The sequence below is a fragment of the Hemiscyllium ocellatum genome, chromosome 19, assembly GCF_020745735.1.
Source record: "Hemiscyllium ocellatum isolate sHemOce1 chromosome 19, sHemOce1.pat.X.cur, whole genome shotgun sequence".
Classification (NCBI taxonomy): domain Eukaryota; kingdom Metazoa; phylum Chordata; class Chondrichthyes; order Orectolobiformes; family Hemiscylliidae; genus Hemiscyllium; species Hemiscyllium ocellatum.
This window is the reverse complement of record NC_083419.1, coordinates 13,373,988-13,387,314: the sequence shown is the minus strand read 5'-3', so window position 1 is coordinate 13,387,314 and position 13,327 is coordinate 13,373,988. Positions and strand designations below refer to the sequence as shown.

Genomic DNA, 13,327 nt, shown 5'->3' with positions numbered 1-13,327 from the left:
GGATGTGCATCAGATGGAGTTAGGGCAGTGCTGAAGATTGCTGCTAATGTTTGTTATAGCTTAAATCTTTTTAAGAATCATTACTTTTTATGTTGGAGATTGGTGCTTATTGTAAGCTGCTATAGTCTCTGGTTAGGAAATCTGGACGATAGCTCTGATTTTGAAGGAGTCTGATCTATTATCTACCTCCAAAAGACTCAAAGTTTATTCCATGACTGCGTTTAAATTGCATCCAAAATAAAAGCCTCCATTTTGGATTCACACATGGCAGTTCTATAGTTGGACCAAAAGTTCTGAGTCTCACTCTAATTACCCTGGATATTTAAATTTGAGTTCTGTTTGAGGAGGCAGGTGTTTCCTCCACTTTCATTGGCCAATATTTTATCAACTAAATCACTAAAAAATACTCTAGTTACTACCATTAGGTGTGGCAGCTTGTTGCATGAAAATTGGTTGTCAAACTTTTCTTCCACTTTTAATCTTGGTTTTGTTTCTGGAGGAATCTGGTTGTCACCAACTTGTTTGGGAGCTATGTAAACAAGTTCACTCCTGGAGAGCAATCCCCCTGGGAGTGAAAGGCTGAGGGGATCAGATGGAGGTTTTCAAAATCATGAGCGGGCTAAGTAGAGGTAGACAGGGTGAAGCTGTTCCTGTTGTAAAGGCAATGAGCGTAGACTTTATTGATTTGCAAAAGAAGCAAGAGCGAGAATTGTTCAGAGTTGGGATCTGGAAAGCACTATTTGGAAATGTGGTAAAGACTGGTTCAATTGATCCATTCAAGCAAGGGTTTGATGGTTTCTATCCAAATGTGCAAGGTTGGGGCGGCGGGGGGGAGGGAAGGGAGGGAGGGAAGGGGGGGGGCGGGGGGGGAAGAGCGGGGCGGGTGGGGGGGGAGGGAGGGAGGGAAGAGGGGGAAAGCAGGAGATTAGCATGAAGTAATGCTTCCTTGAATTTGTGGTGAATGGGCTGAATGGCCTCTGTTAGTGCCAAACTCCTGTAGTACTTCTAGTGCTTCGTGATTGGATTGGAAACCTTTTTAATGTTCAAGTGAATTGTATTGGGCAGAGAAGTAAAAGCCATGAAGTGGCAGGATGATTTGTTTTTGTTCTAATAAATGTTGCTTGTATCCTCCTGTTTGTAGATAGAGCAAATTGAAGCTGGAACTCCAGGGAAGTTGAAAGTAACAGCTCAAGCCACAGATGGCACAGACCAAATGACAGAGGAATATAACACAGTAAGTGATTAAAGGATGAAACTAGACTGTTTGTTTGTCAGTAGAAGCATTTGTCCACCTGGATGTGAATAACAGACACCGATCAAAAATGTAGCTCTGTATTTGACCCAGTTGCTCAAGACTGTTGTTTCTCTTCTAGCTGAGCCATTGTGTAAATGAAAAGTTCTATTCATTGTTTTTTTTTTATTATTAGAAGTCACTTGCCTTGGAATCTTTTTTGTGAAAACTTGTGCTGCTTTTTTCCTCAAGGTATTACTGGCAATCGGGAGGGATGCCAGCACTAAAAACATTGGCTTGGAGAAAGTGGGAGTAAAGGTCATTGAAAAGTAAGATAATACTTTGTTTATATATAATGCTGGAAACTACAGTTTCAATCTTCCTGTGGAGAATGTCATTCTTAGCAAAAATCACTCTTTTTTTTGGCAAATGTTCATCAGACTCTAGTCTGTGTTGTAATCAAACTTGCTCTGTAAACTCACTGTTCTTCCCCCCCAACCTTCATTTGTACAAGTGAGTACAGAAACTCCACAGGTCTGGCAGCATCAGTGGAGAGAGGAACACTTCATCTTTAAAGTCCAGTGACCCCTTTCCTCCACATACCAGACCCTTTTTTTTTTGAGTTTTCCCAGTGGTTGTGACCTGTCTTTCAGGTTTTGGGCTCCAATGGGATTTTAAATCTTGAACTAAAGAGCTGCCATTGCCTGATGTTTCTTTCTTTCCCAATTGGATGCCAAGTTTCAAATGAAGGACATCTGCCTTTCTTGTTGGACTGGCTGTGGTTATAATTGGGAGCATTTTCCTTTGTTTTGGAGTCGGAATGTTGTGGGTTCAAGTCTAGTTTCCATTCGCAGGATGTGACATGCTATGGCTCTTTTTTCAATGTGGGAGGGGCACAATGAGGTTATTCCCAGTGTCCTGACCAGCCCCCACCCATCAATCTCCACTCCCTTCATTTGTTGCATTGGACTCACTTCAATAATTCCTGAAGTTTGCCAGCTGTGAAACATTTCGCGCACTCAGTTGAGTGAATACTCAACACTAGTTTTATTTCAAAGCTACTTTCTCTAGCATTCAGATCACATGGGTTTGTCCCTTTTTTTTTCTTTCAAAGGCGATTGCAATTGGCCATTTTTTTTTATGGCATCTATTAAATGGTAGCCTGACACACTCCCTTCTATTATTACCTTGGTGTTTGTGGGGGCTTGTGTGAACTGGTGTTGCACTACAACAGTGACTACATTTTCATGAAGTATTTATTGGTTGAAAAATGCCTCTGCATGTCTTGTGATTCAACAAGGTGCTACATAAATGCAATCTGGGCAGGATGAAATGGTTAAGCCCTTTTCTTTTTTTTGAAAAAGTCTCCATTAAAGAGCGAGCTGTAAATGTGCTTTCAGCTATTTAGATGCAAAGTGTTCTGACTCAGTAATTTGGCTTTGTTTTTAAAATAGTGAGGTGACTTTACTGTCTCTTGTCTGGAGGAGTTGTCTTCCATAGCTTTGCATTTTGACTCTCTCTCCTGTTGACACCTTAACCTCTATTCCCATTGCAACTTGTTCGTCTCTCATTGGGTGATTTATTCTCAAATCTGACTTGTTTGGGTTGGGTTCTCAAGGGAGAGATTGACAGCAGGTACTAATGCAGTAACCAATAACGTTCATTTAGGCACCCTGTGAACTGCTGTCTATCCCTCAAATATTGTGTCAACTAAGACAGTATTGATAACAAGAGAAAAGATTTTGATGCTGAATCTAAATTAAAACATCAGTGCTAGAATTTGCTAAGGTCAGGTTGAGGTTTTTTAGTTTCACTGACATCAGAACTGACTTTTTTTTTGTCTTTTTAGGACTGGTAAGATTCCTGTTGATGAACTAGAACGAACGAATGTGCCCCATGTTTATGCCATTGGTGACATTTTGGAGGGAAAGTTGCAGCTCACACCAGTGGCTATTCAGGCTGGCCGCTTACTTGCCAGCAGGTTATATGGAGGATCCACCATCCAGGTACAAACTCCAATTCTGAATTGCTGGCTTTTTTTATTTTTGCAGAGTACCCAAACTGCATCCATAGCAGCTGGAGGCTTTTTGTTTGGAGTAAAGACTTCAATGTGCACGTTGGGAAACTAGATTTCCCAATCAGTACCTTCCTGTTTACTTGGCTGATTTGTTAATGGATTGTTCCATTTTGTTTGAAGTGTTCTCAGTGTCTGCCAACTTTCCTCCAAGTCAAACCATAGAATTCTTCCATGCAATGGGCTGTTGAGATTAAATTTAGGGATGCAGGGCTTTATACCTGAAACATTGACTCTCCTGCTCCTCCAGGTGCTGCCTGGTCTGTTGTGCTTTTCCCGCACCACACTTTTCAACTCCAATTTAGGGCTGTGATGCAAATCTCTAATTTTAAGGGAATCTGATTATCAGGTTGGTCACTATCTCCTTGAATGGCCCAGCAAGGGCTGAATGACTGACTACCTTCTGCTCCTGTGTCTTATGGCCTTAATCTGTTTTCCGAGTAAAAAATGAGGTCTGCAGATGCTGGAGATCACAGCTGCAAATGTGTTGCTGGTCAAAGCACAGCAGGCCAGGCAGCATCTCAGGAATAGAGAATTCGACGTTTCGAGCATAAGCCCTTCATCAGGAATATGTTAATCTGTTTTCCCCAGATCCAGAAGCTGATTTTTAAATTTATGGTTAAAGAACTTGCTTTAGTGGTATTTAGAATGATGGCATTGTGGGTAGTTTACTGAAATAGTTGACAAGGGACTTGCAATGCTTTTGGAAACAAGTCTAAGTCCCACAGTAGATATTAAATTTTAAATAAAATTATGTAATTAAATATTTTAATTCAGTTTCAAGAATCTGGTGTGGTTTTGTGGCCATTAGTGAACTACATGTGTTAAGACTTTTTTGGGTGGTGAAATCTGTATCCTGTATAAGTCAAGATCCATGGTCTCTGAAATGCCCCAGTAGTTCCTAAAGTTGCATCAAAGCACTGTTGTATTGTTACATTTTTCTGCATCTGTAACATAGACCACTGTTCATTTCACCTCTTTTTTTGAGGGAAATTGGGAACCGGTAATAAATACTCATCCTGTCAATGATTGCCATGTCCCAAGAAAAGAATTTAAGTTTTCATCTTTAAGAATTCCCAAAGTGCTTTACAATGGTTTCCAGTCAATATGCTGGAGTGGAACAAGTGAATGTGAAGGAGTTCCTAATTTTTTATTTTAAAACTCTTCCTAATTTTTTTATCACAAGGTTTAATTCAAATCCACAATTTCTTACCATTCACTCTTTTGCGCTTCATTTATGCTGCAAATATATTAACAGAAAGCTGGCTAGAATTGCAGTGTGTGGTCTGTGTCAGTAAAACTCAATTCCACACTTAATCAACCCCATACTTGGTCATGGGCTGGTGGCCTGGCAAGTAACTAGGATCTCAAACAACACAAGTACTTCTGTGTGTCCCAATATGTCACTGCATGATAAATAGACTTAACCATTTAGGTTCCAGGTTCTGAAAATTTATCCCTAACCTCTCCAACTTGTAAGGTGCTCCTGCATTTAAAAATAACCTCTGATCTAGCTTTGTTACCTGCTTTGGTGTTTTTTTACTTTGGGCTAAACACCAGCTGCTTCTGCAAACAAGCTGACTTCTCTTTAAGAAATCCCCATAAGAAGGCTGCAGTGTACATTTGAGTCTGACTGTTCCACTTACACTGACTTTGTTGCTTATCAACAGTGTGACTATGTGAATGTACCCACCACTGTCTTCACCCCCTTGGAATATGGAGCCTGTGGTTTTGCAGAGGAGAAAGCTTTGGAAATATATGGAACCGAGAATTTGGATGTAAGTCATCAGATTGGGCGGGGAAAATGCTGCTGGTTGTTGTTGTATCCAGAAACTGACTTTTATTTTCATCTACAGGTCTATCACAGTTACTTTTGGCCCCTGGAGTGGACGATCCCATCCAGAGATAACAACAAATGTTACGCCAAGATTATCTGCAACAAGCAAGATAATGTATGTTCCTCCATTACTGACATGTGGGTGTTTTTGGCTGGAAGCATTTTAGTGGTCTCTGATTTAGGAAAAGACATTATTATACTGAGTACTGGCCTAGATTTGAGCACTCCGGTTTCTGCAGTGGCCCTTGAATCCACAATCCTTTGAGATGAGTGCTTTTCCCTGATGTAGCTGCTGTCTGTTGCAAAGGCAAGTAAAATGGAGGTGCTGTCTGCCTTGCCCATTTTTGTCCCATATCCCCCTCAACCCCTCCTATTTACATACCCATCCAGAAGCCTTTTTTAAATGCTGTAATTGTACCAGCCTCTAGCAGCTTGTTCCAAACATTCACCACCTTCTGTGTGAAAATGTTGCCCCTTTGGTCCCTTTTTAAATTTTCCCCCTCACCCTAAACCATGCCCTCTAATTCTGGACTCCCACCCCATGGAAAAGACCTTGTCTATTTATCCTATCAATGCCCCTCATGATTTATAAACCTCTACAAGGTCACCCCTCAGCCTCCAATGCTCCAGGGAAAACAGCCCAGCCTATTCAACTTCTCCTCCTTGTACCTCAAACCCTCCATTCCTGGCAATGGCCTTGTAAATCTTTTCTGAACCCTTTCAAGTTTCACAACATCCCTCTGATAGGGAGAGCAGAATTGCATGCAATATTCCAAATGTGGCTGAAGCAATATCCTGTACAGCTGCAATTACTATGCTCAGTGCTCCTTTCAATAAAGCAAGGCATACCAAATGTCTCCTTCACTATCCTATCCTATCTATCTGTGACTCTACTTTTGAGGAGCAATGAACCTGCACTGCAAGTTCTTTGTTCAGCAATGGGGGTAGAAGAAGGAGCAACTAAAAAGTGGGCCAAGTTACCCCTTGTAACTTGCTTCACTCTGAGTAAGATGTGATCTAAACCTCCACTGAAGATGCCTGACTCTCCTGATCAATCAAAATTGATCTTCCTTTTTTATTAAAATATTCAAAGATTCTGCCTCCAATGTCCCTTTCTTTTTAAAGCAAGTGTTCTATATAGCCACTATTCTCCACTTTTTTTTTTATCTGCCTTAAGAGGGCATCTCCTGGTTCCACACTCCTACAGAGAACCTTCCACTGTCAAGATCTTTCAGTTGGTGGTCTCAATGGTATCCATGATGTAGAGGTGGACAAAGTTCTAAACATTTCTCTGCACTGGCATACTTGGAAGTACAAGCTTTCAGGGCGCTGCTCTTTCATCAGGTGGGGCAGGGTCGTAAGACAGTGTCACACGACTGATGCAATGTAATGAACAAACCGAGATTGCTGCTAAGCCTTCAATTACTTAAAATGAGGATGAAGTCTGTCCTATGATCCTGCCCACTAGCTACCTGATAAAGAAGCAGTGCTCTGAAAGCTCGTACTTTCAAATAAACCTGTTGGGCTATAACCTGGTGTTGTGATTTTTAACTTTGTCCACCCCAGTCCAACCTGCACCAAACTTTCAGGACTTAGCGGTTGTTCAATCAAGTCACTCACTTGTTACTCTTAACTCCAGGTACGGTCCAAACCTGTCCAATCCTTCCTTCTAACACTACTTGCTCAGTCCAGGCATTTAGTCAAGACGACCTTTTGAACTACTTCCAAACCCTTTTGTTCCCTCTTTTTTTTAAAATGTTGGGAGACTGATACGCTGTATGTGGTCCTACTCATGCCCTGTATAACTGATGCATTCACAATACTGTTTTGTATTGGGTTCAGCGCCTTCAAATTGTGAAGCTATTCCTTCCCTTTCTTTTACATCCTCTGCCACCACCTGCCCACGCTTCTCCACACCCCAGTGGGATTGTCTGCCCTTCCCAGTCTGACTGTTACACACCACTGTTCTGCCATTCTCTCATTCCGATCACTAAATCTGGGCTATTAACATTTTCCCACCCCCCACCGTACCCCAAAACTATTGCATAAATATTGTTTCCCCCCCTCCACTCCCTTAACAGTTAACTCTGCTCAACATCAGTTTGCTGTCTCTCCATGGATGCTGTCTGACCCATTGTGATCTCCAGCACTTTGTTTTCAATACAGATTCCAGCATCTGTGATAACTTGCTCCTTTTTGGTATTTAGTTTCTCTCCGAACAAATGATAAAGTTCTATTAGCTTTCTATTCAATAGATCTCTGCTCCCTGCTTATCCTTTCAAAGTTCCTTTTGTAGCCGGTTTCATTGTTCTCCCATCTAGTGTCAGAGTGAGAAAGAAACTTTAATTTTCCTCTTGGCTGTAAACATAAGGTTCAAGTGTGGTGTGCTTTCTTTCAGAATCGGGTAATAGGTTTCCATGTATTGGGTCCGAATGCAGGAGAAATCACTCAGGGATTTGCAGCTGCAATAAAATGTGGATTGACCAAGGAACAATTGGACAGTACAATAGGAATTCACCCAGTCTGTGCAGAGGTATTCACATGACATTAAAGCTCTGTAATGCTGTTCATTTGAGGTGCTTGTTAATGGATTTTTAAATAGTGTGGCTCACTAATGGGTACAACCTCGACCTGCTCTACATTAATATCCTTGTGTAGTCAAACATTCCATATACTTCATGGGAGTAAATATCAAATAAGTTGACTTTAATCCAGACGGAGATGGTTGAATCAAAAGATTTTGAAACCTTTTTATTTGAAGCATAAAAGCATTGAGAAGAGAATTGATGCCAGTAACTAAGTTTTTAAAGGAATTCAACAACAGGGTAGATCTGTGGGCCAGTTACCCCTCCTGGTGGGAGTGGCTGAGAACCATGTAGTAGTCAAAGCTATTGGCTGTTTGGAGTCCATTTGGGAATGAAATCTAAACCAGCACACTCCAGAAGGCTTTGGCTGCTGGATGTCACTTGGGCTTTATCAATCTCAGACATGAAGCTATTGAGAAATACCCAATTCGGATGGGTGAATTATTGACTACCTGGTCAACTGGGTTAGCTTGAGGAACTGAACAGCTTCTGTTCATAAACCTTTTTCATTCACTAAATCAAAAAAGTGAAACCATTTGTAAATGCAATGTCTACTGACTTCTAGTATTACTACTTGGTAAATAATTAACATCTAAATTCCAATTGTAAAATTTTTGGACTTTAAGTGAGCAGCACTGCAAAATAGAAGTACAGGCACTAAGTGCAATATTTTGACTCCATAAGAAAGAACTGAATAGTGACGAAGTTTGGTTCTCTGCCTATGATTTACCTGACTTAGAGGTGCCAGTGTTGGATTAGTAGACAAGGTCAGAAGTCGCCGGTTATAGTGTGACCGGTTTATTTGAAGTCTCAAACTTTCAGAGCACTGTTCCTGCAGGTGACAAAGGAACAGCGCTCCAACAGCTTGTGACTTCAAGTAAACCTGTTCACCTATAACCTGGTTGTGTGCCTTTATAATACACTTGGCATTATAATTGTTTTAACTGACAAGTATAAGCCCTCTGCAGCTAGCAGCTCACTGCTTTCTGCTGTGACATGGTTAATTGCTCTGTCATGATCAACTGGCTTGGAGAGATTTCCAAATGCATGCTTATTAGCATACACTTTTGAAAAGCATGAATATTCAATTAGCAACTTGTCTCAACACCTGAAATTCAGATTAATGCTGAGGTGGCTAGACTTTTTCTCTTTAAAAAAAAAGTTAAAGAACTGTTTCAACTAATTATCTGTGTATTGATGTTTCATTGTGTTTGTTTTTGGATCAAAAATTAATTCTTGGATTTTTTCTTTTGAACCCTTTTGAACACTTTCTTTTTCAGTCTGCAACTTCAAAAGGCCTGCTATTTCTTTTGTTTTTGAAAAAAAATTACTTTTGTATTCCCCTCAATGTTTATTTTGGTTTCATAAATATGCCATAAATCTTGACATGCTTTTAATTGAGTGAACTGAGCCTGTACACTAGAGTTTAGGATGTAATTACAATCGAGCCAAGGAATCAGTCTGACTCAATGGAGTGTGTGGGTGAAGGTGGCAGGAGAAGTACCAGGTATGCTTCAACATGTGTGTCAAACTGTGAAGCTACAAGATAAGGCTACTTGCATTTGACAATTCACACCACAAGTGATTAGATGGGGATAAACTATTTCACAACAAGCAGTTCTGATCTCAGCTCTACAGAGCTATGTCCATTCATAAATGGCAGTGAATAATGAAAGAGGGAGGAGGGTCCAAAATATCCCCAGCCTCCAGGATGGAGAAGCCTAGCACTTCAGTGCCAGATGAGGCTAAAACAGTTGCAACAATCTTGGCCAGAAATGCCAAGTGGAACTGCGGGTCAGATATCAAACCATGTCCAAATACAGGAAGGAGGTGGATTGCTTGATGTAGTAATAATAATCTGTCAGCAAAACGAAAAGACTGATCCCCTTCCTGAAAAGGATGGGCACTCTCTCCTGAGTTGGAGGAAAGAGGGTTGAAAGTGTCAAGTTTCTAGGAGTGATAACCACCAAGCTGTCCTGGCCTCCCATGTAGATTCAATGGTCAAAAGGCACAACAGTGCATCTCCCTTTCCTTGGGCTTGGACAATTTGGCATATCCATAAGGACCCTCACCAACCTTTACAGATGCACCATACAAAGCATACTACCTGAATACATAATGGCTTGGTACAGCAACTGCTGTGCCCAGGACTGTGAAACCACAGAAGACTGTGTACTGCACAGACCCTCATGGAGAGCAACCTCCCATCCATGAATTCTGTTCTTCCCATTACAGTGGGAAGGCTGCAGACATCTAAGACCCATCCTACCCTGTAACACTCTCCTACAGCCACCTCTTTCAGGTGGAGGATACAGCAGCTTGAACATGTGCACCAGGTTCAAGAACAGTACATACTGTCAATGTAGAATGGGTTTGGACCCAGTCAAGGGGTTGCTTTATTCTAGATGGTGACCAGCTGCTGTATTGGAGCCGCACCAGACAAATGAAGAAAATTGTCACCCTCGCTCATGACGACTCCTATAGTAGATATAGATACATGAAAGAGGAAGCTGCTTTAAATGCAAACGAGAAGGGGAAGCCTCTGCTCTGCAGATGTGTATAGGGAGGAGTCCTTGAGCAGGTTGTCTTCAGACAATACTGAGACATTTGAGACATAATTGATTTGTGGCTCCCCTCCAGGTTAAAGAAAGGTCACCAGACTCCCCATTATTTAGGACAGGTTACTGTTGGACCTACTGAGTCTCTCCCACAATTGTTTTTGCAAGATAAACCATATTTGGCCTATTCCATTTGTGCTGTAGATATTGATTCACTATAATCAATTCTAATGATTTTTTTTTCTTTTAGGTATTCACCACACTATCTGTGACGAAGATGTCTGGTGGTAATATCGAACAGTCTGGCTGCTGAGGTTAAACCCTGCTGTTGTCACTGTTTGCCATAATGGATCGTTTTTTGTCTCCGCACTCAACACTCAGCCCATCAGTCTGCGTGTTAAAGATGCTGCAGCAGTGGGCTCTGCATTGTGAGACAATGTGAACGTCCGTTTGGCAACTAGTACAATAGCGGGGTTATTCCGAATCCAAGCAATAAGCTGCTGCTCTGTAGGAGCATCAACCCTGATGCTTTCATGAAGTCCTGGCCTGGAACCAGTTTCGAATGGAAGGCTGCGATGGAAAACCTATGAGCACAGTTTAGCAATTCTTAGCTAACTCAGACATAAAGGGCTTCCACCATCACTGGAGAACTCTGGCAGACCAAAATTAGAAACTAGAAGGGAAAAAATTTAGTGCATTTTCTGTACTTTCCTTTGTCTGGACACTGGTATTTCCTTTTCTATACAATACTATAGATTTCACCGTCTTTTCACCTTGTGTTTAAATGAAATGTTTGTTTTAGACGACATTTTGATACTGAAGCTGAATATATTTATTGGTCTAATGGGAGTGAAGTTTTGCCCTGAGTGATTGAATACTCAGGCCACTTCAGCCCCTGTTCAACCACTTCTTTTGGGCAGCAAGTGAAACCAGTTTTAATTGGTTGTTTTTAATTGCCCGCCACTAACTCCATCACTATCTTTTAGACTTTGGGCATTAACTCATTGATTCCTAAAACATATCCTTCCTCAGACATGTTGAACCTAGGATGAGGCCTCCAAGATGTTTGTTTACAGTAGATCTTTAATGTACTAGTCTGTTGTCCTTTTTCCTCTTCTACAAACAAAATGGCTTTTGACACATCACAAACTCTCTGCCTTCTGAAGGCAAAACAGTGGGCTGTGAATTAGACATGTAAATGATCAGTGTGAGTGGGTTGGAATGTTTGTGTAAAGTCGTTTTTGTCCACCCCTTTCACTAAGTGAAACTGAAGTAAGTCTCCCTTGTTTTGCTTCAGAATCCAGGCAGGTTTTGAATTTGACTTTTATCGTGTGAAGCTAAACTACTTTGTGCTGCTAGTGCAACCTTGAGTTTGTAACCTCAGGCTTAGAATTACAACTTTGAGCCAAGAAACAGACATTTGAGATGCCATTACAGCCTCTGGGCATGTTCCCCCTCTGCTGGTGCATCTGTCTGTGCACAAATGCAGCCATTATTTAACTTTCAAGACTGTCTTCAATGTATTGGGAGGAACTCAAATTAGCTATTGCAATCGTTGATCCTAAATCATGTGATCTTTTCCATCCTCTTTGATTTATTGCACTCCACATTTTGTAGTTTCAAGCACCACTACCCAGTCACTGAGCGCACATCTGCAGTTCATGTTGGCTGCATGTAGACAGTACAGATGGCACTTGTTTGCTTGAGGAACTTTGACCTCAGTGCCTACCTGCAAATATTTACAAGTTTACAAGAATTTCTACACTTTAGGTGTTGACAGCTTAATACTATATTTGGTACAATACTTTCTGTGATTAGAAATGTGCAAGTAAATTATTTGATTGTACTTCCTGTCAGAAGTATTTTGTGGTCTCCTTTTATCCATGTTCAAAGTTGCATCATTCTGCATCTGTCTCCAGTAACTTTAAACTGTCTACATGGCAAAATTATGTCCCTGATGTACTGTTATTACAAAGTTGAAATTTGTCTTGCATAATTAAAAACTTGAAACAAATCATGTGCCTGTTTTTCATTGCTAATGTCAGTGAAGGTTAATGAATAGTGGGGTTAGATGGGAGGGCAGCCAGGAGCTGTGACAGGTGAAGTGTACAATGGAAAGCTGTCGTTGTATTTTTTTTGCCCTCTGCTTTTTTTGGGGGGGTTTGTTTTTGTCAGATCACAAGCTGCTTGCAGAGGTTTGTCAACTTTTTTTTTCCCTGGATGAATTGCTGCAGAAACAAGTCCTGATTTTAGATTAGTGTGGAATCAGGCCCTTCGGCCCAACAAGTCCACACCGGCCGTCTGAAGAGCAACCCACCCAGACCCATTCCCTGACATTTTACCCCTTCTCCAACACTACATGGAATTTAGCATGAGGAATTCACCTGACCTGCACATTTTTGGACTGTGGGAGGAAACCGGAGCACCTGGTGAGAATGGGCAAACTCCGCACACAATTGCCTGAGGTGGGAATTGAACTCCGGTCTCTGGTGCTGAGGTAGCAGTGCTAACTACTGTACCACCGTGCTGCTGCTTGGGAAGACTAAGTTTTTTAAAAAAATTCTCAATGCCAGGTTTAGTCCAACAGGTTTTACTTTGGAAGCACTAGGTTTCAGAGTGGTGCTCCTTCTGTAGTGGGAGTATAAGCTTATATTCCATTCCTTCATGAGGAAGGAGCAGCACTCTGAAAGCTAGTGCTTCCAAGTAAACCTGGTGTGTGATTTTGTACTTTGTACCCCCCAGTCCAACACTGCTCTCTCCAAATCTCTCTTGGGAAGAGGAATGAGATGATTTTGAGGTGTCCTTAACTACTGCCTACTGGCATGTTCTTACCAGATGCCTACTGCAATGAAGTAACATTCCTGAATTTTGTTTTTGTGATGGTGACTGCTCTCTGATCAGCCATGCATCTCTCTCTGCCCTGGGAAGTTCCTCACAATGCTAATCTCTCAATCAAAATCACACCAAGCGCATCACCTTTTAAAGTGGGGGGGGGGGGGGGTGTGAAGAACTGGCACAGCAGCTAGCAGTGCTGTCGTGCAG

The 13,327-nt window shown here is 41.5% G+C and overlaps 1 protein-coding gene across 1 annotated transcript in view; it reads left to right on the top strand.

The window, feature by feature from the left end:
• The window catches only part of LOC132824860 (thioredoxin reductase 1, cytoplasmic-like), a 29,166-nt gene extending 16,867 nt beyond the window's left edge, over positions 1-12,299 (top strand). Inside the window, exons 8-14 of the mRNA XM_060839657.1 lie at positions 1,142-1,234; positions 1,484-1,560; positions 3,081-3,237; positions 4,976-5,083; positions 5,162-5,257; positions 7,541-7,675; positions 10,536-12,299. Coding sequence (XP_060695640.1) covers positions 1,142-1,234; positions 1,484-1,560; positions 3,081-3,237; positions 4,976-5,083; positions 5,162-5,257; positions 7,541-7,675; positions 10,536-10,598 — 729 coding nt within the window. The 3' untranslated portion in view covers positions 10,599-12,299. The remainder of the gene's footprint in view (positions 1-1,141; positions 1,235-1,483; positions 1,561-3,080; positions 3,238-4,975; positions 5,084-5,161; positions 5,258-7,540; positions 7,676-10,535) is intronic.
• The last annotated feature ends 1,028 nt before the right edge of the window (positions 12,300-13,327 follow it).